The 22,958-nt window shown below is 41.6% G+C and overlaps 1 protein-coding gene across 2 annotated transcripts in view; it reads right to left on the bottom strand.

Annotated features, from left to right (window-relative positions):
- Nucleotides 1-22,958, bottom strand: part of LOC135524158 (spondin-1-like) — a 154,798-nt gene that overhangs the window by 15,440 nt on the left and 116,400 nt on the right. For both annotated transcript variants that reach the window (XM_064951416.1, XM_064951417.1), the window contains exons 8-9: nucleotides 5,995-6,059; nucleotides 4,044-4,245 (exon numbers count right to left, since the gene is read on the bottom strand). In XM_064951416.1, the coding sequence (XP_064807488.1) occupies nucleotides 4,044-4,245; nucleotides 5,995-6,059 (267 nt within the window). The remainder of the gene's footprint in view (nucleotides 1-4,043; nucleotides 4,246-5,994; nucleotides 6,060-22,958) is intronic.

Here is a 22,958-nt window from a genome sequence, read left to right as displayed (position 1 = left end):
CTATTGAGAGTTGCGCAAGACGTAAGAAGGAGAATGGTTTGTTTACTTCCTGTATTGAACACAGATAGCCCCGTCTACAATTTGATCGATTATTAATGTTTAAAAATACCTAAAGTTGTATTACAAAAGTAGTTTGAAATATTTTGGCAAAGTTTATAGGCAACTTTTGAAATGTTTTATAGTGACTTTTTTGGCAGCTGTTTTTTTCTGGATCAAACGCGTCAAATAAATGGACATTTGGATATACAGTGCCTTGCGAAAGTATTCGGCCCCCTTGAACTTTGCGACCTTTTGCCACATTTCAGGCTTCAAACATAAAGATATAAAACTGTATTTTTTGTGAAGAATCAACAACAAGTGGGACACAATCATGAAGTGGAACGACATTTATTGGATATTTCAAACTTCTTTAACAAATCAAAAACTGAAAAATTGGGCGTGCAAAATTATTCAGCCCCCTTAAGTTAATACTTTGTAGCGCCACCTTTTGCTGCGATTACAGCTGTAAGTTGCTTGGGGTATGTCTCTATCAGTTTTGCACATCGAGAGACTGAAATTTTTTCTCATTCCTCCTTGCAAAACAGCTCGAGCTCAGTGAGGTTGGATGGAGAGCATTTGTGAACAGCAGTTTTCAGTTCTTTCCACAGATTCTCGATTGGATTCAGGTCTGGACTTTGACTTGGCCATTCTAACACCTGGATATGTTTATTTTTTAACCATTCCATTGTAGATTTTGCTTTATGTTTTGGATCATTGTCTTGTTGGAAGACAAATCTCCATCCCAGTCTCAGGTCTTTTGCAGACTCCATCAGGTTTTCTTCCAGAATGGTCCTGTATTTGGCTCCATCCATCTTCCCATCAATTTTAACCATCTTCCCTGTCCCTGCTGAAGAAAAGCTGGCCCAAACCATGATGCTGCCACCACCATGTTTGACAGTGGGTATAGGGTGTTCAGGGTGATGAGCTGTGTTGCTTTTACGCCAAACATAACATTTTGCATTGTTGCCAAAAAGTTCAATTTTGGTTTCATCTGACCAGAGCACCTTCTTCCACATGTTTGGTGTGTCTCCCAGGTGGCCTGTGGCAAACTTTAAACAACACTTTTTATGGATATCTTTAAGAAATAGCTTTCTTCTTGCCACTCTTCCATAAAGGCCAGATTTGTGCAATATTAAACTGATTGTTGTCCTATGGACAGTCTCCCACCTCAGCTTTAGATATCTGCAGTTCATCCAGAGTGATCATGGGCCTCTTGGCTGCATCTCTGATCAGTCTTCTCCTTGTATGAGCTGAAAGTTTAGAGGGACGGCCAGGTCTTGGTAGATTTGCAGTGGTCTGATACTCCTTCCATTTCAATATTATCGCTTGCACAGTGCTCCTTGGGATGTTTAAAGCTTGGGAAATATTTTTGTATCCAAATCCGGCTTTAAACTTCTTCACAACAGTATCTCGGACCTGCCTGGTGTGTTCCGTGTTCTTCATGATGCTCTCTGTGCTTTTAACGGACCTCTGAGACTATCACAGTGCAGGTGCATTTATACAGAGACTTGATTACACACAGGTGGATTGTATTTATCATCATTAGTCATTTAGGTCAACATTGGATCATTCAGAGATCCTCACTGAACTTCTGGAGAGAGTTTGCTGCACTGAAAGTAAAGGGGCTGAATAATTTTGCACGCCCAATTTTTCAGTTTTTGATTTGTTAAAAAAGTTTGAAATATCCAATAAATGTCGTTCCACTTCATGATTGTGTCCCACTTGTTGTTGATTCTTCACAAAAAAATACAGTTTTATATCTTTATGTTTGAAGCCTGAAATGTGGCAAAAGGTCGCAAAGTTCAAGGGGCCGAATACTTTCGCAAGGCACTGTATATGGACGGAATTAATCGAACAAAAGGACCAATTGTGATGTTTATGGGACATATTGGAGTGCCATCAAAAGAAGCTCGTCAAAGGTAATGCATGTTTTATATTTTATTTCAGCGTTTTGTGTAGCGCCTGCAGGGTTGAAATATGCTACTCTCTTTGTTGACATTGTGCTATCATCAGATAATAGCTTCTTATGCTTTCGCCGAAAAGCTTTTTAAAATCTGACATGTTGGCTAGATTCACAACGAGTGTAGCTTTAATTGAGTATCTTACATGTGTGATTTAATGAAAGTTAGATTTTTATATCATTATTTGAATTTGCTGTGCTGCATTTTCCCTGTTTTTTTTTTTCAAGTTGGACGCAACCGTCCCCTATACCATAAGAAGTGTAACACAGGGCAGTATGTGCACAGGGCTGGCAGTAACTGTAACACGGGGTATAGTGTCTTAAATAAGACATCTCAGTCTTAAAACGCCTGAAATATCTCTTTTGTATACTAGTTGAACACACCTAAGATGTAAATGCGGAATCAATAGTAAACTTTGCAATAAAAGCACAACATTTGGTACAGAGGTAGATGTACAGTATGTACCCTGAAAATATATAGATATGGATCCACCCCAGATTTGGCCTCTGGGGGGTGTGGCAGCCCCGATAACTCAAAAATATCTCAAAAATGTAAATACATATTTAGGTTCTAGTCAATGTCAATACCAAGCCGAGAGTCGCATCTTTTAGATGAAATTTGCACTAGAGCTAAATGTCTGATGTCACCAGCACCCATATCACCTAAATCGGCCTTATCTGTGGCCATTTTAGGTCATACCGGTATGTCAGACTAGCTTAATCGTCAAATTATCAGCCTCTGAGTATCACAGAAACACAACACTTTGAATAAGAGACAAATGTTCATAGCTATGGGTGAGATGTATCAAAATATAATTTCAAAACATTTTTAAAAAACGGTGTATTTTGAATATGGGGAATTTAAAGAATTTACTTGTGTTACAAAAGGTTAATAAAATCAAAAAGGGTTACTGTTTGACTGAAAGTGTATTTTTCCATCACATCCAAAAATGACCCCTGTTTTAGGGGTTGAAATACTGTATGTTGGTGCTTTTAGGGTGAAGTTGAATGCACTAACTATAAGTCGCTCTGGATAAGAGTGTCTGCTAAATGACTAAAATGTAATGTGTAGCATGGGCACAGGGAAGGGAGCTAGTGAAACAGTATTGGCACTGGGCTGAGAGCGAGCACCTCGTCATGTTCAGCTGCCATCTGTTAGGGGCTTCTGTGTTTGATCTTAATATGCATAATTGATTGGCTGTGTAATATTCCTTTTATGAGTGATTTATGACATTGTTTCCTGCTCGGTGCTTTGTGAATCACCTTTCATGCTGCCGTTCCAGAACAGTAACTTCAGTTGAAGAGAAAACTACAAAAGCTATTGTGTCCCTTTCTACTTTAACTCCAGGGAATCTAGTTTTAGTTCACTTTTGGCTGATATATTAATTGGTGCTGCAGCCAACATATGGAGCCAAAAACTAAATAACCAAATCACATCTGGGGTATGTGAATGCATGATTTGTCCGCTTTCTTTGCATAGAAAGTATAAAGGATATTTACAGAGTGTGAATGATTATGCTGTGTGTGTGGGTATGCATTGAAGTCTGGATATACTGTATATTCAGTGGCTTTTCTGGCCTATAGATGGCAGTGTCCCTCCTTTTCTTTTCCCAGTATCTTTACAAGCCAGCAGAAAATGTACTATAAATTCCAGCGCAGGATTTGTCGGGTACATATTTACAGTGTAGCGACACAAGACTAGTCAGTGAGGCAGCCACTTGGGTAAATATGTCCACCTCAATAAAACAACAACACAGTGGATGTGCTGTTTTATGTTTGCAGTGTGTTTTTCTCTGAATCTGTTTATGCGTTTCTCAGCCGAGGTTGGATGATTTGTATATTCATAAGTCATAAACAAAAAATAAAAAAGCAACGCTCCTGCACTATTAATGAAAGTAGATCAACAGCTTTCGTTCCAGATTCATGGCAAAATACAGAGGCCTGGTTATGAAAGTTAGAATGGCAGAAGTATTTTTACTCGATAACTGAAACCAGAGCCATTTACTACGTATCGACCCCCATGTCTGGGGCCCCAGGGCCTCACCTCGTAGGTGACCCCGTTGTCGGTGCCTGCGTCCCAAGGGATGAGGTCTTGGTCCAGCCTCTGGACCCAGCCACACTCCTTGGTGCAGAGGTCCTCTGCAGACAGCCCCACGTTCCAGTCAGGGCTGGGCCCCAGCATGCTCAGAAAGGACATGAGGTGACGCGTACGGTCCACTGAGAACTCAGCCGAGGGAGCTGCCCGCCTGAATAGACAAACAGATACAGACATGCATCGTATGCTCCTCAATGTGCAGATTGATCTGATTGATCAACACACAATGACATAATGTTAAAGACTGGTGAAGCCAGCTTGGTTTTCATTTTAATGCATCACATACCACACCAGTTATCTGCTTTAAGAGTTTAAATGAGCTACATACTGTCCAAACAAAAACATATAACACATTTCTGTCACACCCTGGCCTTAGTTATCTTTGTTTTCTTTATTATTTTGGTTAGGTCAGGCTGTGACATGGGGGATTTATGTGTGTTTTTGGTGGTCTAGGGGTTTTGTATGTTTATGGGTTGTTTTCTAGTCGAGGTGTTTTTGTAAGTCTATGGTTGCCTCGATTGGTTCTCAACTAGAGGCAGGTGTTTATCGTTGTCTCTGATTGGGAACCATATTTAGGCAGCCATGTTCTTTGGGTATTTTGTGGGTGATTGTTTCCTGGGTCTGTGCCACACGAGACTGTTTCGGTGCCAGTTCACATTGTGATTTTGTATTTGTGTTCATGTTGAGTTTTCTTATTAAATAACATGGACACCTACAACGCTGCATATTGGTCCGATCCTTGCTACACCTTCTCTTCAGAGGAAGAGGAAATCTGTCGTGCCAATTTCGTTCATAACAGCTCAACATATTAATAAATAATTACTTGTTTCTATTCAGAACTTAGAGAGAATAATGTATCACTAGAACACATTAAGAAAAAGTGTTAATGAAATAGATGTTACGTTGGAAATGTTAAGGCTGGTGAATGTGTCTGGAGGCAAATAGACAGTTTCTGTCCCAAATGGCCCCCTATTCCCTATATAGTGGACTACTTTTAACCAGAGCCCTATAGGCACTGGTGAAAAGTAGTGCACTATATAGGGAATAGGGTGCTTTTTGGGACTCTGTGTTAATTGCCACAACACAAATTCTAAGAGGAGAATAACATCCAGTAACATCTGAATAGTTACTGACGTGTGAAGAGATACTTATATCATATTTCTCCTTGTCATGTTAAATAGAAGATAAACAACAAAACTCTGTACAATTCTGTAATATAACACGATGTGGGAGTGTAGTACTGCTCAATTAGATACAACTGAATTAGATACAACTGCAGTTCCTGTGAGATGATTAAACAACAACCTACACTTCGCTGTGCCCTATTTAGAGAACTTATTCCACATGCACATCAATCTCTTTAAACAATCTCCTTCCCTTTGAGACATCTATGTTGTTCTGATCCCCCTTTACATAAAACAAATGTATATGACTTCTCCAAACAGCCTCTTCTAAAGAGAGAAAATTGCCCGGCTTAATTGGTTGGCTGATGTTAAAATAGGTAAATGTGAACGTCTTAATATATTGGAACTGGAGGGAGTCAATAACACTAATCACAAAAACACCCAGAGGAAACACATCTCTCATCAAAACAGGAGTCTTCCTTTTGCAAACAAAATACCTCATGAAAAATGTACACAATCATTAATGAATTTAAAGAAAACACCCGCAGGCCAGGCAGGTAGCTATTGAATTAATGCTGGGTGATTATCTCCTCCTTAGCCTGTTTTCTGATGAAGTTAAAACAATTATGAGAAATTCTGTTTTCATCTAAATTCTCAATTCACCTAGATTATCAAATGATAATCTCTACAAGTAATTTCACCGTTTTAAAACAGACAATTAACATTTTAAAACCTGTGAAAAGTGAGGGTACTCTTGTACATCACAGTGCACTCACACATTCAGGGGCTGCCATGCTGGCCACTGCGCCTTGGTTTTTATCACAGTCAGAACTTCATCACCCTGTGGATGACAAACACAGAAAGAGAAAGACACATTAGTTTGGTCAAATTAGAGAAAACTGCATGGAGAATACAGAAAGATACCCAACAGGGGTAATTCCTCTCTTTCTTATGAAATCTAAAACACTTTCCAATGTTGAGAGTTGTGAAAGTGGGCATCTAGGGACCAGATGTGTCTGTTATTTTATAATAGCTGTTTTTTTCCACAAGAGGATTCCTCTTGTGAATCACACACAGTAGCTCAGCTGAGCTGGCCAGTCTGGGGGAGCAGGGTGTTAACATAGCAGCATTGTCACCTGCTGCTGAAAAATTAAAGGCCCAGTAGCTAACAGAGGCTTTTGATGTAAAACTAAGCAGGGGTTGTTGCTGCTCTCTGAGACAGTGTGGTGTCTGAAATCAAACAAAGGAAAAACAGGGTGGTAGAGATCTGTGGTGTTACATGTAGCCTATTATTGTGTTTTCACACACGCAGCAATGCTCAGTCTCTTTTTGGGACGCGCCCCGCTTGCTTGCATACAAATTTTAACAAAATATGGTTGACTGATGGTTCCGCAATACCCTGAAAGCCTCCTTCTCTTTGTGGATTTCTATAGAAAACATGTCATTTTGAGAAAATAGATATTGACATGGCTACAGGGTCTCTTTGCAGCTTTTTTTTGAGACTATCGACAGTAGCCAGCATATTGCTTTTACCTTCGCTATTGAAGGTTTACTTTTGTAAATCACTTTCCCGAAAATAAATAAGCTCAATGAGCAGATTGACGGGAACACCACAGGCTATCGTTTGTCACACACCCTACACATATTTGTAAGCTTCAATCTTGTTTTAAAAAGTAAATGAGCCAATCTAGTTCAACAGTGATTGAAACGAACGGTAGCCGAGCGAGGGCTTCGGAGCTAGCAGACGTGCGGCATGGCAGCGGATCGATACTGAGTTTCCTGAAGTCCCACACAGAGATGGAATTCATGTCGGAAGACCGGGCGAGGAAGATGACTGATGGCGAGAAGAAGTGAGACAGAAAAAAGGGTGCGAGGTGCAAACTCAAACCGGCTGTGAAATACAAGCACATATATCATACCCCTAAGACATACTAACCTCTCACCATTACAATAACAAGGAAGGTTATTTTTTAGCATTTTCTTTGGGGGGGGGGGTATGATATTTGTGAGTCTGTAACTTTCTTACTCATCATTACTCACAATTCATTCAAGGTTATCTGTAATCATGGGAGCATCCACATTAATGAAGAAGTTTTATAAACATATTCTATTATTATTTAGAATAAAAGTGACTCCAAAATGACACAATATATGATTTACCATTAATTTCTATTGGGCACAAAGTAATCTGAAACACAACCAAAACAAGCAGCAAATGCATCCAACAAGTTTGTAGAGTTAAAAGCTTGATGTAATCATTATGTGCTAGGAATAAGTGTCACGCCCTGGCCATAGAGAGGGTTTTATTCTCTATTTTGGTTAGGCCAGGGTGTGACTAGGGTGGGCATTCTAGTTTCTTTAGTTCTATGTTTTCTATTTCTTTGTGTTTGGCCGGGTGTGGTTCTCAATCAGAGGCAGCTGTCTACCGTTGTCTCGGATTGAGAATCATACTTAGGCAGCTTTTTCCCACCTGTGTTTTGTGGGTAGTTGTTTTCTGCTTTGTGTCTGCACCTGACAGAACTGTTTCATTTTGTTCTACTTTGTGATTTTGTTTCAGTGTTCAGCTTGATTAAATATCATGAACGCTTACCACGCTGCACTTTGGTCCACTCCTTCTTCATGCAATGACGAACGTTACAATAAGGGACCAAATACTAAACTTTTCACTACATTAAAGTGAATTTGTCCCAATACTTTTGCCGACCACGAACAAAAGGTGCTGTAATTTCTAAACGGTCCATGTGATATCAATGAAAATACTCTCAAATAAAACAGTCTGCACTTTAACCTCATTGTCATTGTATCATTTCAAATCCAAATTTCTGTTATACAGAGCCAAAACAACAAAAAGGGGTCACTAAATTGTTGCTATACAGAGCCAAAACAACAAAAAAGGAGTCACTGTCCCAATACTTTGAGCTGACTGTAATTGGCAGCCATTAAATAAACATTTATTTTGTTTTCAGATTATCCTTCCGGCCTCCCACTGGCTTTTCACAGCCAGGCCTATTTATCAAATCTGTTTGGATTTAACTTCGGTCAATTTCATGAACAACGTTTCCGTTGAGAGTTGGCTAGGCCAGACATGTCCCGAAGCCACTCCTGCGTTGTCTTGACTGTGTGCTTAGGGTCGTTGTCCTGTTGGATTGAGGTCCGGTCTGATGTCCTGAGTGCTCTGGAGCAGGTTTTCATCAAGGATCTCTCTGTATTTTGCTCTATTCAACTTTGCCTTGATCCTGACTAGTTTCCCAGTCCCTGCCACTGAAAAACATCCCCACAGCATGATGCTGCCACCACCATGCTTCACCATAGGGACAGTGCCAGGTTTCCTCCAGACGCTTGGCATTCAAGCCAAAGAGTTCAATCTTGGTTTCATCAGACCAGAGAATCTTGTATCTCACGGTCTGAGGGTCTTTAAGTGCCTTTTGGCAAACTCCAAGCAGGCTGTCATGTGCCTTTTATTGAGGAGTGGCTTCCGCTTCCGCCGTGCTGCAGAGATGGTTGTCCTTCTGGAAGGTTCTCCCATCTCCACAGAGAATCTCTAGAACTGTGTCAGAGTGACCCTCATGTTCTTGGTCACCTCCCTGACCAAGGCCCTTCTCCCCCGATTGCTTACTTTGGCCGGGCAGCCAGCTCTACGAAGAGTCTTGGTGGTTCCAAATCTTTTCCATTTAAGAATGATGGAGACCACTGTGTTCATGCAGACCTTCAATGCTGCAGAAATGTTTCGGTACCCTTCCCCAGATCTGTGCCTTGACACAATCCTGTCTCAGAGCTCTACAGACAATTCCTTTGACCTCATGGCTTGTTTTCTTGCTCTGACATGCACTGTCAACTGTGGGGGCTTTATATAGACGGGTATGTGCCTTTACAAATCATGTCCAATCAATTGAATTTACCACAGATCAATCAAGCTGTAGTAACATCTCAAGGATGATCAATGGAAACACCGGAGCTCAATTTTGAGTCTCATGGCAAAGAGTAATACTTACACTACTAGTTAAAAGTTTTAGAACACCTACTCATTCAATAGTTTTTCATTTTTTAAAACTATTTTCTACATTTTAGAATAATAGTGAAGACATCAAAACTATGAAACAACACATATGGAATCATGTAGTAACCAACCAATTAAAATATATTTTATATTTGAGACTCTTGAAATAGACACTCTTCGCCTTGATGACAGCTTTGCAAACTCTTGGCATTCTCTCAAACAGCTTCACCTGGAATGCTTTTTCAACAGTCTTGAAGGAGTTCCCACATATGCTGAGCACTTGTTGGCTGCTTTTCCTTCACTCTGCGGTCCGACTCATATCAAACCATCTCAAATTGGTTGAGGTCGGGGGATTGGGGAGGCCAGGTCATCTGATGCAGCACTCCATCATTCTCCTTCTTGGTAAAATAGTCCTTCCACAGCCTTTAATTTTTACTAATTTTGCTGAATGTGAGCTCAATGACACACAGCGTGTCGCCATTTTTAGAGAAAGCTAAACAGTAGCTAGTTTTCTTTAACATACTTTGTTTTTGTAGTAAGTTGCCTACCTAAACTTTCTCTGATAAATATCTTAGCCTTTGTCTTCACTTGTATCTTCACTATTACCTCCCCAGAATCAAGGCACTCATATCTTTTACCTTAACAAGTTTATATTTGAATTATTTGTCATGTTGACCCTAGGCTGACCTCATGTGATCCCCTGTCCAGCCTCTTGAATCCCCTAAATGGCCCCATCTGTTTGTCTATATCCAGCTACAGAGAAGTCTGGGCCATAATTGATTTGATTTCAGTGAGGTGCCAGTCAGGCCAGTCACTCCCGCAAGCGGAGAGGAACTGAGAGGCAGGGCCATGAGCCCCCATAACCACACTGCTCTCCCCCATCACATCATGCTCAGAGGCAGGCAGGCAGAGCAGCTCCCCTGACTCAGCCGTCTTGCCAGCGTGTGGCACTCCGAGGACCCAACGTACCCAGCATACTTCTGCCTCTGCCATCGCCGCTCCCATCTGATGCCCGAGCACAATCAAAACCTAGTGACTTTGCCAAGGGATCTGTTGCACGGCAGCGGGAGAAATATTGTCAAATTGTAATAATGTTAAATGAGCTGGGAGCCTCTGGGAGAGTGTGTAATAAAGAATAAACGCTGTCATATTGGAGTTTAAAAGCAATACTGGGTGCCTGTCTGGAGAATGAGACTAGGCTCTGGGAGATGATGGTGTGGTCTTCTGTTGTGCTGCAATCGTGAAGTTCGGAGGGTGTATTATACAATCATTACAGGAAACAATTACCCGCATAACCTTGTGGCAGACCTTTTTAATCTCTTAGTTCAAACACTGTGGAATGAAGTACACTATATACTGTGCATGGTGCAGACAACAAAGCATATTATTAGATATCAATGTATGCATAAAGTAGGCCTACTATTTTAAATAAGGCAAATTAACTTCTGTTATATAATGTACTCTACAGTGCCCTCAAAGTATTCACACACCTTGACTTTTTCTACATTTTGTTGTGTTACAGACAACATTTAAAAATGATTCAATTGAGGTTTTGTGTCACTGGCATACATACACACAAAACCCCATAATGTCAAAGTGGAATAATGTTTTTCGGGATTTTAACAAATTAATAAAAATGTTAAAGTTGAAATGTCTTGAATCAATAAATATTCAACCCCTTTGTTATAACAAGCATAAATAAGTTCAGGAGTAAAAATGCGGACGTTTCAGGAAGCTAGGCATGTGTCCCACGTCATTACTTTACAGGAGACGCATTTGAACTCAGTTCTACATTTTTTAAAATCAAAATTAGTTTTTTGGGGCAAAATGCCTTCTGGAACATGTGAACTTTCATGTGCCCTAATTACACACTTGTATGCCATCTGTAAATGCAAATAAAATGTTAAATTAGGAGCCTACCTGGTTTAGCCATGGAAAAGGGCAGGAACTTTCCCAATAGCCATGATTGTCTGAAATAATGGATGGGATGGACATGTCGAGAGACTAGTTTGGATTGGTCTGCTATGTGTAGATAATCCTTACTACCGTGGAGTTCTTTAAGATATGGAGAACTGCAAAAATGTTGCTCCTACTCTCAACATTGCTGCCCTGAATTTAATAGGCGCTATCGATGAAGACCAGCGGGGAAAAGTTGTGATGAACTACTTTCTGGAGGACGATCGTCCCATGCTGACTCTCTCTGACTCTGAAAATGAATCAGACGAAGGGGAAATCCCTGTTTTAGTTCAACACTTTTTAATTGAACCAGACAGTGATGGGAAAGAAATGGCAATCAACAGTGTTGTTGTCAAGGAAGATGTTGACCGAGTTTTGAAAATAGTGCAATGCCCGGTGGAAGCAGAGTATGCTTGCAAATGCGTAAGGAGTCGAAAAGACACCCCAGAAAGCTGTTGTTTAAAACACCTGTGTCCGGATTACATCTTCAAACTAAGGGCAAACATGGCATCCATGAAAGAGAGGAGAAGCGTTCATCCATGTACATAGGTAAGAGTCTAGCTACATTTTCAGATATTATATGTTTCTACTTTTGTCCGAAAGTAATTTCATTGCAAGTTAAACAGTACTGTTAGCTAGCTAGACAACATTAGCTGGCTTGCTCGCTAGCTAATGTTACGTGTATGATCTGTGTAGTAATATTATTCATATCTCAGAAATCTATTTGCATTGCTAGTTATAGTAATGTTAGCTAGCTAGCTAACATTGAGCCTAAACTACATTACCAAAAGTATGTGGACACCTGCTCGACAAACATCTCATTCAAAAATCATGGCATTAATATGGAGTTGGTCCCCCTTTTGCTGCTATAACAGCATCTACGTTTCTGAGAATTCTTTCCAATAGGAGTTGGAAAATTGCTGCGGGGACTTGTTTCCATTCAGCCATGAGCATTAGTGAGTTCGGGCACTGATGTTGGGTGATTTGGCCTGTTCTCTTGTGAATGCTTAAAGACTTTGTAATATTTGCAATCAAACAAGATAATTTTCTCCAGTATCCTTAGCTTCTAAACAACCAAATTTTCACTGATCCAAAGCTTTAAATGGTATGCATTGGGACAGGAAGTCACTGAAAAAGGTTGCAAATCAGCAGCCTGTGGACCTCAAAAATAATATGTGTTGTTCTGCCCCTGAACAGTCGGCAATCCAATTCATCCCAGCCAATCATGGCTAGCGGGAAGGTTACTGTCTTTTTTCGTGGCTAAACCAATTAGGCTCGTAATTGTATTGCTTTATTCGTATTTACAGATGACACACGAGTTTGTTCCAGAAGGCATTCCTGCCAGAAAATGCATTTGGATTGTTTTTTTTTGATGAAGTGCGAAATATGCCTAGTTACCTGAAACGAGTCACAAATGTGGAATAAGTCAAGGGGTATGAATACTTTCTGAAGGCACTGTATAAGAGAAATAAGCCTTATGCATTTGCATGAATATAGCCTTCATATGAGAACTAATCCTACCTTCTAATAGTTCAATCCTTTACATCATGACGTTCAAACAATGTTTATTTCAATGCAAATCATGGTAGATACTTGTTTTGAATTTTTATAACTTTAATCCTTAAATTATACTTTGGCAAAAGGTCATTGTTCTTAATTGATCAAACTTTCTACCGATCCCGTGTCCTGCCTATTTCATTATAGACAGATTACCAGTGTACTATACCTCCCGTTGATAGAGGTTGCTTGATTTCACACAAATTAATAAGATATGTATGTAACATTACAGTATCTGAGCTGGTTGAAAAGCATTACATATCACTGACTTTCCAAGTTAGGTTAAAAAGTATCTCCTGTTACTACGTGGCATATTCCCAAAAAAATAAGAACTGACACTACATTGAATATAGATTTCTTTGATATCAACAATGACATTCATCTGTGTCTCTCATCTTCAGTGCTTGGCATCATTTAAACATTACTACTGTGCTGTAAGTCAAATGAGGGAGTGCATGGGAGCACTTAACCAGGTTAAATGACATTGACTAAATAAGGTACAGGAAGTCAGGATCTATATATTTACATGAAACATTCTAGTCAGTTAGCAGACACTCTTATCCAGAGCAATTAGCATTAAGTGTCTTGCTCAAGGGCACAGACAGACTCTTCACCTTGTCGCCTCTGGGATTTGAACCAGCAATCTTTTGGTTACTGGCCCAAAGGTCTTAACCGCTATGCTACCTGCCACCCTTCACAATTTAAATCAATATGACATACATGATTCCAGACTCCCTGAGCCAGTAGCGGAGCCCAACATTTGTTGGTGGTAACTGCTAACTTCCTGCAATTCTACACATTTTGCTATAAGGGCAGAGAGGAACATTTGCAGTTTCATAGCTAATCTCATGCTATTGAGCACATATTGACATGAGGCTAATTAAAGGTAAAATAAAGATGTGTTGACTGTGATATAGGCACTGGATTATGAACGGTCTTGTTTGCGAAATGAACAAATGCAGTAGGCAGCAGTATGGTCCATATAACCGTAGAAGCACAGGGACATTTGCCTCAATGCGGTCATATTTGTGGCTCGCTGGGGATGCGGCTTTCATTTAGTTATTTTTGGCCACCCATCCCATGAGAGTGAATTGTCATCCCAGTTCATCTGAATGTCATTCCAGTGCACTGCTTGCTATGAATTCTATCTGATGGTGTTTGCATGTTTAGGTAAAAATACATAGTTATTGGGTGGGTCTGGATATTGTGTGATGTATTTTCAATTCACTGTGGAATTATCTCTTATAGGATGTACGCGATTTTGGGTAATCCCTGGGATGCAGGATATTCAGACTATGTCCCTGTACTTGCATGCGTGTGGGTTGTCTTTAATGTATTTTTGTATTTCAAAAATAGGGAAATGGGACTATTACATAACATTGGTTTATGTTGTTATGTTTTTTCATTTAAGACTGAGTGCAAGGTTAGTTCTTAAGCATAAACATCATTTTGACTGTAATCTGTCTTCTGTCTGACCTAGACTGCTAACTATGACCAGCTTTTCTCCATTTAATTTCATGTTTGATAATAAGTACATCTCAATGCCTCTCACCGGTCTCCGTGGAAAAATCATATGTGGAAAAGATGTCATGATCAAACAGTCATTTAGTGATTTGCCTCGTCAATTGGGCCGGTCTCTAATCGTTTCGGAGTCTACCACTCATACACATGCAGCTCTGTAGTGTATTTTATTAATCAATGTCTCACAACATAAGACAGGAGCCATATGACCAACAAGACTTGTCTTTCTTTCTCTGCTTCAGGCCTGGAAAAATACTGTGTGATTTAAATATTGCCTTTTAATAACATCACTGCGGCAACAGCAAAAGCATCTAGCGTAAGTTTACTCCGGCTCATCAGATAAGGGTAATTTGTCATGTTTGGGTGCTGGAGGATGTTTTCTGCGGCGCCAAGTGATAAATCATCCATAATTCAGAATTTATGTTAGATATTACTTGACAAGAGATTACATTAGTCAAACATAAATCACAGACTGTTTAATCATGTCATGGTATAGGCTCTGTTTTGTCAGCCAGGGGAATACATTTGTAACAGCAGGTCAGCAGGTGAAAGGACATCATGGTATAATGTTGTCTGAGGCTACTCAAGCCATAGTAGATACTGTACACCAGTGACGTCTGAGGCTACTCAAGCCATAGTAGATACTGTACACCAGTGACACCTGAGGCTAACCAAAGCTATGCACATTGTAAATAATATCAGTGCCTGTCTAATGAAAAAATAACTCAATCAATCATGAGATTTACATTGTGCATGTTACGTCAAAACTCCAGCGCATTCAACCATTACAAACATTCTCACCTCACCTCCAAACTACATTCCAAACTAAATAATATCCTTTAACAAAGCTAGTTGTGGATACTGAGCGTTGTTGATGTGACAAAAGGAAAAACACATATCTGTGACACTCTAAATTAGTTGGACTTAAACTATATATACAAAAGTATGTGGCCACTTCTTCAAATGAGTGGATTTGGGCCATTTCAGCCACACCTGTTGCTGACAGGTCTAAAAATCACGTGCACAGCCTCGCAATCTCTATAGACAAACATTGGCAGTAGAATTGCATTAATGAAGGGTTCAGCGACTTTCAATATGGCTCCGTCATAGGATGCCACCTATCCAACAAGTCAGTTCGTCAAATTTCTGCCCTGCTAGAGCTGCCCCGGTCAACTGTAAGTGCTGTTAATGTGAAGTGGAAACATCTAGGAGCAACAACGACTCAGCCGCAAAGTGGTAGGTCACACAAACTCACAGAACGTGACTGCCAAGTGCTGAAGCGCGTAAAATCATCTGTCCTCGGTTGCAACACTCACTACCGAGTTCCAAACTGCCTCTGGAAGCAACGTCAGCATAAGAACAGTTTGTCGGGAGTTTTATGAAATGGGTTTCCATGGTCGAGCAGCCGAACACAATCCTAAAATCAATGCTCAATGACAAGCACCCGGCTGGAATGGTGTAAAGCTCACCACCAATGGACTCCAGAGCAGTGGAAATGCGTTCTCTGGATTGATCAGTTACGCTTCACCATTTGGCAGTCCAACGGACAAATCTGGGTTTACCAGATGCCAGGAAAACGCTACCTGCCCCAAAGCATAGTTTCAACTGTAAAGTTTGGTGGATGAGAAATAATGTTCTAGGCTGTTTTTCATGGTTTGGGCTAGGCCCCTTAGTTCCAGTGAAGAGACATCTTAACACTACAGCATTACAATGACATTCTAGACAATTTTGTGCTTCCAACTTTGTGGCAACAGTGTGGGGAAGGCACTTTCCTGTTTCAGCATGACAATGCCCATGTGCACAAAGTGAGGTCCATACAGAAAATGGTTTGTCGAGGTCGGAGCCCTGACCTCAACCCCATCAAACACTTTTGGGATGAATTGGAATGCCGACTGCTAGCCAGGCCTAATTGCCCAACATCAGTTCCCGACCACACTAATGCTCTTGTGGCCGAATGGATGCAAGTCCCCACAGCAAGGTTCCAACATCTAGTGGAAAGCCTTCCCAGAAGAGTGGAAGTTATTTTAGCAGCAAAGGGTGGATCAACTCCATAATAATGTCCATGATTTTGAAATGAGACATTAGACAAGCAGGTGTCCACATACTTTTGCCCATGTAGTGTATGTCTAAGTAGCACAAAGCAGCTATACAGATGGTTAAAGCCCTCTTGCATAATGATACTTTATTGTAAATCTACAGACATACGAGCTACCAGATCAGGTCTCAGAGATGGCTAACTCCAGAGATCCCTTCGGTCTCTACTGATTTAGATAGATCTGTGTTTAATTTCTTTGCTCCTTACTTTTGGAATGATCTCCAGTAATCTCTAACATTTTATGTTTTGGTGCCGCTCGGGCAGTTCAGACAGCTGGTTGATAACCTTTTTACTGAGGAATGTGCTTGTTTTCCATTATTGTGTTTTATAAGTTACTGTTGTTGAATTACTTGTAAATATTGTATGTTTTATTGCTTTGCAATTGTAAATATTGTGAATTTGTATGATTGTGTGCAGGGCTCCCTTATAAAAGAGGATTTCATAAGATTTCCCTGTTTAAATAAAGTTTTTAATTGACACTTCTAGACAAGCTTTATGTCTTTCTGTCTGTCTATCCTGCTTCGTTACATGGTATTTCTCTAGACAATGTTTAGACCGATGCATGAATTGTTCTGTTGTCAGTGTCCTGTTGTCATCAGACCAGCATTAATTAGTTTAGGCTATGACTCAATTTAATTAACCCAGCCAAAATGAAATAATATTGCAGATACGGTATCATAGTGCTTTGACGTGAGACATGACGGAAAACACATTTGTGCATAATAATGAGAAGAAAGTTTGCAGAAGAAAGACACTTAAGATGTTTGGTTTCTTAAAACTTTGACATATTTTTTTCAACATACCTCCAACAATTTAACATGAAGATGAATAGAAGTACACAAACGGTGTCCCCACATTTGTCTTTAAAGTTGTAAACATTTCAAAGTCAGTTTTCAAAGCATTTTTTCGGTGGGTTTTTTCGGGTGTAATTTCGCCGGGTTTGGTTGGGGTAGGCTGTCATTGTAAATAAGAACTTATTCTTAATTAACTGACTTACCTAGATAAATAAAGGTAAACTTTAACAGTGAGGAGGCTGACAATGAAGATAGTTCTTGTTGCCCAGCGTTACACGTTTATTAGCAAACGTGTCAAATAGCTGGCTACTGTGCAATGTGTACAAACAAAAACAGCAAACAGGCCATTATTCAAATACCATCTGAATCAAGATAAGTAGAACTCTATCAAAGAAAAAAACATGCTTCAAATATAACTGTAACCGGCAACATGCCAACCTGTTCCCCGTCCTGTCTGACAAACAAGGTTTAGGGTTTAAATACCACTAACCATAATGCATCAGCCAATAGGAATAACATTAACAATGCATGACCGAGGTGAGCAGGTTGATAATGCATGGTGTTACATCGGGATGCCACAAAGTTGGGAGAAGAAGAATATTGGGACAGGCACACAGAAAGGTGGATTTCTGAGGAGGAATGGAAGGGGGAAAAAGAAAAAGAAGAGGTCGAAGAGAATGAGGAAAGCAGAGGTTGGATTTGAATTTGAGGAAGATGGTGATAAAAATTCAGATGGTGTGTCGAAGAAGAGTGCAAACAAAGTGTGCCGTGTGCCAGACCGAATTCTGGAGGTGAAATGTAAGTGAATGAGGGTGAGTTAAGTTAGGTGGAAAGTGCGATGAAGAGCTCCGGACCCGACCCTGGCACCAATGAACATGATAAAGAATGATAAAGAATCTGATTAAAAATCTGGTAGTAGGAGTGATATTTTTTAAGAAAATGGATCCTTGCCTTTTGGCAGTTCCATTTGTGGTTTCAGGTTGGGTGGGAAAGGAGTTGGGTGCAGTTGAAATCAGTGAAGGTAACCTGTGATATTTGTTTGTTTCTCTGCTGACCAGAGGGAGCGGGCACTCCGTGTCACGCAACTTGGGGTCAAATCTGTTTCTTGCTTTGCTCTTTGGAACAGGGCAACATTGAAGGGAGTGATTTATGGGATAGCTTAAAGGGTGGATTTGGAGCAATTGAAGTTAAAGATTCCTGGTGTTTTTGATTCCCGCCGTTTTGTTGCGACGCAAACCCAGTGGTGAGCATGGTGAAACAAAGCAGTCACTGTCAGTCCCTTTGAGTTTTGAGTCTTGACCCGACAAGGTCATGTTAGGATATATGAGTTATCCTCTTAGAACTTTTGTGCCCAATCCACTGCACTGTTGCAATGTTTATGTTCATGTCGCAGCACTTTGTAGGAGTGAGATTCCAAAATGTGGGAAGTGTGCAGGAGGGCATGAGCTAGCTGCTAGAGGATTGTGTTTCGGGGGATAAAATGTGGGGGTGCCCATTTCAAACCAAGGATAATTTTTTTGTGGATAGAACCTTACCTCTCAATTTGTTAGTCAAATGTTTATAATTACATACATACATACAGCTTCTCTGCTGTTATTATGCGTTGCCTTAGAAGTCTAAATAAACCCTTTATCACCCGAATAAATTTCTCTTGGTTATCTCTGCTTCTTTCACGGAGCAAAGATGTTTAGGCACCAGAGAGAAAATGCAATAACTTTCTTTCTGTGCAAAATGACCCAACATGTGTCTGATAATATTTCAATTCGGCTTCGATGCATTTTATGTGTTTGAATATCAGCTTTTATGAAGCTGATAAAGATAGCACCTCTACTGCAAGAAATTCTTAGTTCTGCAGGAGTTAATATTAAGGCTATGTGAGAGGTTGTAGACCTAAAGTCAGTGTCCAGATGCCAGTTTCCATTTAACACATCTGAACAGTAGGCTACAGTTCCCTTGACGTGCCATAGGCCTGTTTGATGTCCCCGTCATGTAACACGGCTATCATCTTCTTTGACCACTTCACCAAATCTTTCCCAAACATAATTTTTCTGACCCTCCCTTCTCATTATTTTCAACTTCCAATCTTTTCTCTTATTAAATTAAACTCAGACATTGTCCTTTTTGCCTCAGTGTGTCACGTCTTGGTCTTAGTATTTTGTGTTTTAGTTAATTAGTAGGTCAGGCCAGGGTGTGACATGGGTTTGTTATTGTGTTGTCGTATTGGGGTTTTTGCAGGCATTGGGATTGTGGTTGATTAGGGGTGTGTTTAGTTTAGGTTTGGCTGCCTGAGGCGGTTCTCAATCAGAGTCAGGTGATTCTTGTTGTCTCTGATGGGGAACCGTATTTAGGTAGCCTGGGTTTCACTGTGTATTTCGTGGGTGATTGTTCCTGTCTCTGTGTAGTTTCACCAGATAGGCTGTACTTAGGTTTCACGTTCCGTTTTGTTGTTTTGTATTTTGTCTCAGTATTTTCATGTATTCGTCATTTGTTTCATAAACCTCTTGAAACTCTGGGGGTGCTATTTCATTTTTGGATGAAAAACGTTCCCGTTTTAAACAAGATATTTTGTCACAAAAAGATGCTCGACTATGCATATAATTGATAGCTTTGGAAAGAAAACACTCTGAATTTTCCAGAACTGCAAAGATATTGTCTGTGAGTGCCCTAGAACAGGAGCTACAGGCAAAACCAAGATGAAACGGCAACCAGAAAATGAGCAGGATTTTTGAGGCTCTGTTTTCCATTGTCTCCTTATATGGCTGTGAATGCGACAGGAATGAGCCTGCCCATCTATCGTTTCCCCAAGGTGTCTGCAGCATTGTGACGTATTTGTAGGCATATCATTGGAAGATTGACCATAAGAGACTACATTTTCCAGGTGTCCGCCCGGTGTCCTCCGTCGAAATTGGTGCGTCATTTTCAGCTGCTGGTATTTTTCCATGGGATTCTGAGGGGAAAGCAGGCTTCCACGAACGGTATATCAATGAAGAGATATGTGAAAAAACACCTTGAGGATTGATTCTAAACAACGTTTGCCATTTTTCGGTCGATATTATGGAGTTAATTCGGAAAAAGTTTGATGTTGTTGGTGACTGAATTTTCGGTTCGTTTCGGTAGCCAAATGTGATGTACAAAACGGAGCGATTTCTCCTACAAAAAGATTCTTTCAGGAAAAACTGAACATTTTCTATGTAACTGAGAGTCTCCTCATTGAAAACATCCGAAGTTCTTCAAAGGTAAATGATTTTATTTATTTGGTTATCTGGTTTTTGTGAAAATGTTGCGTGCTAAATGCTGCGCAAAATGCTAAGCTAGCTTGCAATACTCTTACACAAATGCTTGATTTGCTATGGTTCAAAAGCATATTTTGAAAATCTGAGATGACAGTGTTGTTAAGAAAAGGCTAAGATTGAGAGCTAGCACATTCATTTCATTTCATTTGCGATTTTCATAAATAGTTAACGTTACGTTATGCTAATGAGCTTGAGGCTATAACTGGATACAGGTTTTTTTCATAGCCAAACGTGAACAAAACGGAAGGATTTGTCCTACACAAATAATATTTTTTTGAAAAACTGAACATTTGCTATCTAACTGAGAGTCTCCTCATTGAAAACATCTGAAGTTCTTCAAAGGTAAATGATTTTATTTGAATGATTTTCTTGTTTTTGTGAAAATGTTGCTGGCTGAATTCTAGGCTTATAGCTATGCTAGCTATCAATACTCTTACACAAATGCTTGTTTAGCTATGGTTGAAAAGCATATTTTGAAAATCTGAGATGACAGTGTTGTTAACAAAAGTCTAAGCTTGAGAGCAAATATATTTATTTCATTTCATTTGTGATTTTCATGAATAGTTAACGTTGCATTATGCTAATGAGCTTGAGGCTATAAATAGAATCCCGGATCTGGGATTGCTCGACGCAAGAAGTTAAACAACATGAGTAACCAACACGCTGCATTTCGGTCCGACTCTCTTGCAACAAACGAAGAACGCCGTTACAGAATCACCCACCACACACGGACCGAGCAGCGTGTTAACAGGCAGGAGCCACAGGAGAGGCAACAGAAGCAGCTTCAGTGGGAGAGGCTACACCACTTGGAGAATTGGACATGGGAGGAAGAACTGGACGGAAAAGGACCCTGGGCTCAGCCTGGTGAATATCGCCGCCCCAAGGAGGAACTAGAGGCGGCTAAAGCGGAGAGGCGCTGGTATGAGGAGGCAGCACGGCGACGTGGATGGAAGCCCGGGAATCAGCCCCAAAAATGTCTTGGGGGTGGGGGCTTTCAGGGAGTATGGCTACGCCAGGTAGGAGACCTACGCAAACTCCCTGTGCCTACCGGGGGGCTAGAGAGACCGGGCAGGCACCGTGTTATGCAGTGGTGCGCACGGTGTCCCCAGTGTGGGTGCATAGCCCGGTGCGGTATATTTCAGCTCCGCGTATCGGCCGGGCTAGATTGAGCGTCGAGCCAAATGCCATGAAGCCGGCTCTACGCATCTGGTCCCCAGTGCGTCTCCTTGGGCCGGCTTACATGGCACCAGCCTTGCGCTCGGTGTATCCGGTTCGCTTACATAGCCCAGTGCGGGCTATTCCAACTCGCCGCACTGGCAGGGCAACCGAGAGTATTCAACCGGGTAAGGTTGGGCAGGCTCGGTGCTCAAGAGCTCCAGTGCGCCTGCACGGTCCGTCCAGTACCACCTCCACACCCCAGGTCTATCCAGTACCACCTCCACACCCCAGCCTCCGGTAGCAGCTCCCCGCACCAGGCTTCCTGTGAGTGTCCTCGCCCCAATACCACCAGTGCCAGCACCACGCATCAGGCCTACAGTGCGCCTCGCCTCTCCTGCGCTGTCGGAGCCTTTCTCCTCTCCTGCGCTGCCGGAGCCTCCCGCCTGTTCAGCGCTTCTAGAGCCTTCCTCCTCTACAGCGCTGCTGGAATCTCCTGTCTGTTCAGAGCAGCCAGAGCTGCCAGTCTGCATGGAGCAGCCAGAGCTGCCAGTCTGCATGGAGCAGCCAGATCTTCCAGTCTGCATGGAGCAGCCAGAGCTGCCAGTCTGCATGGAGCTGCCAGTCTGCATGGAGCTGCCAGTCTGCAAGGAGCTGCCAGTCTGCAAGGAGCTGCCAGTCTGCATGGAGCTGCCAGTCTGCAAGGAGCTGCCAGTCTGCAAGGAGCTGCCAGTCTGCAAGGAGCTGCCAGTCTGCATGGAGCTGCCAGTCTGCAAGGAGCTGCCAGTCTGCAAGGAGCTGCCAGTCTGCAAGGAGCTGCCAGTCTGCAAGAAGCCGCCAGAGCTGTCAATCTGCATGGAGCAGCCAGAGCCGCCAGTCAGCATGGAGCAGCCAGAGCCGTCAGTCAGTATGAAGCAGCCAGAGCCGTCAGTCTGCCAGGATCCGCCAGTCAGCCAGACTCTTCCAGATCTGCCAGTCAGCCAGACTCTTCCAGATCGCCAGTCAGCCAGACTCTTCCAGATCTGCCAGTCAGCCAGACTCTTCCAGATCTGCCAGTCAGCCAGACTCTTCCAGATCTGCCAGTCAGCCAGACTCTTCCAGATCTGCCAGTCAGCCAGACTCTTCCAGATCCGCCAGTCAACCAGACTCTTCCAGATCCGCCAGTCAGCCAGACTCTTCCAGACCCACCAGTCAGCCAGACTCTTCCAGATATGCCAGTCAGCCAGACTCTTCCAGATCTGCCAGTCAACCAGACTCTTCCAGATCTGCCAGTCAACCAGACACTTCCAGATCTGCCAGTCAACCAGAATCTTCCAGATCTGCAAGTCAACCAGACTCTTCCAGATCTGCTAGTCAGCCAGACTCTTCCAGA

Source organism: Oncorhynchus masou, chromosome 31 (genome assembly GCF_036934945.1).
Source record: "Oncorhynchus masou masou isolate Uvic2021 chromosome 31, UVic_Omas_1.1, whole genome shotgun sequence".
Taxonomy (NCBI): Eukaryota; Metazoa; Chordata; class Actinopteri; order Salmoniformes; family Salmonidae; genus Oncorhynchus; species Oncorhynchus masou.
Note: the sequence above shows the minus strand (reverse complement) of the source record. Positions and strands in the feature narration are given on the sequence as shown.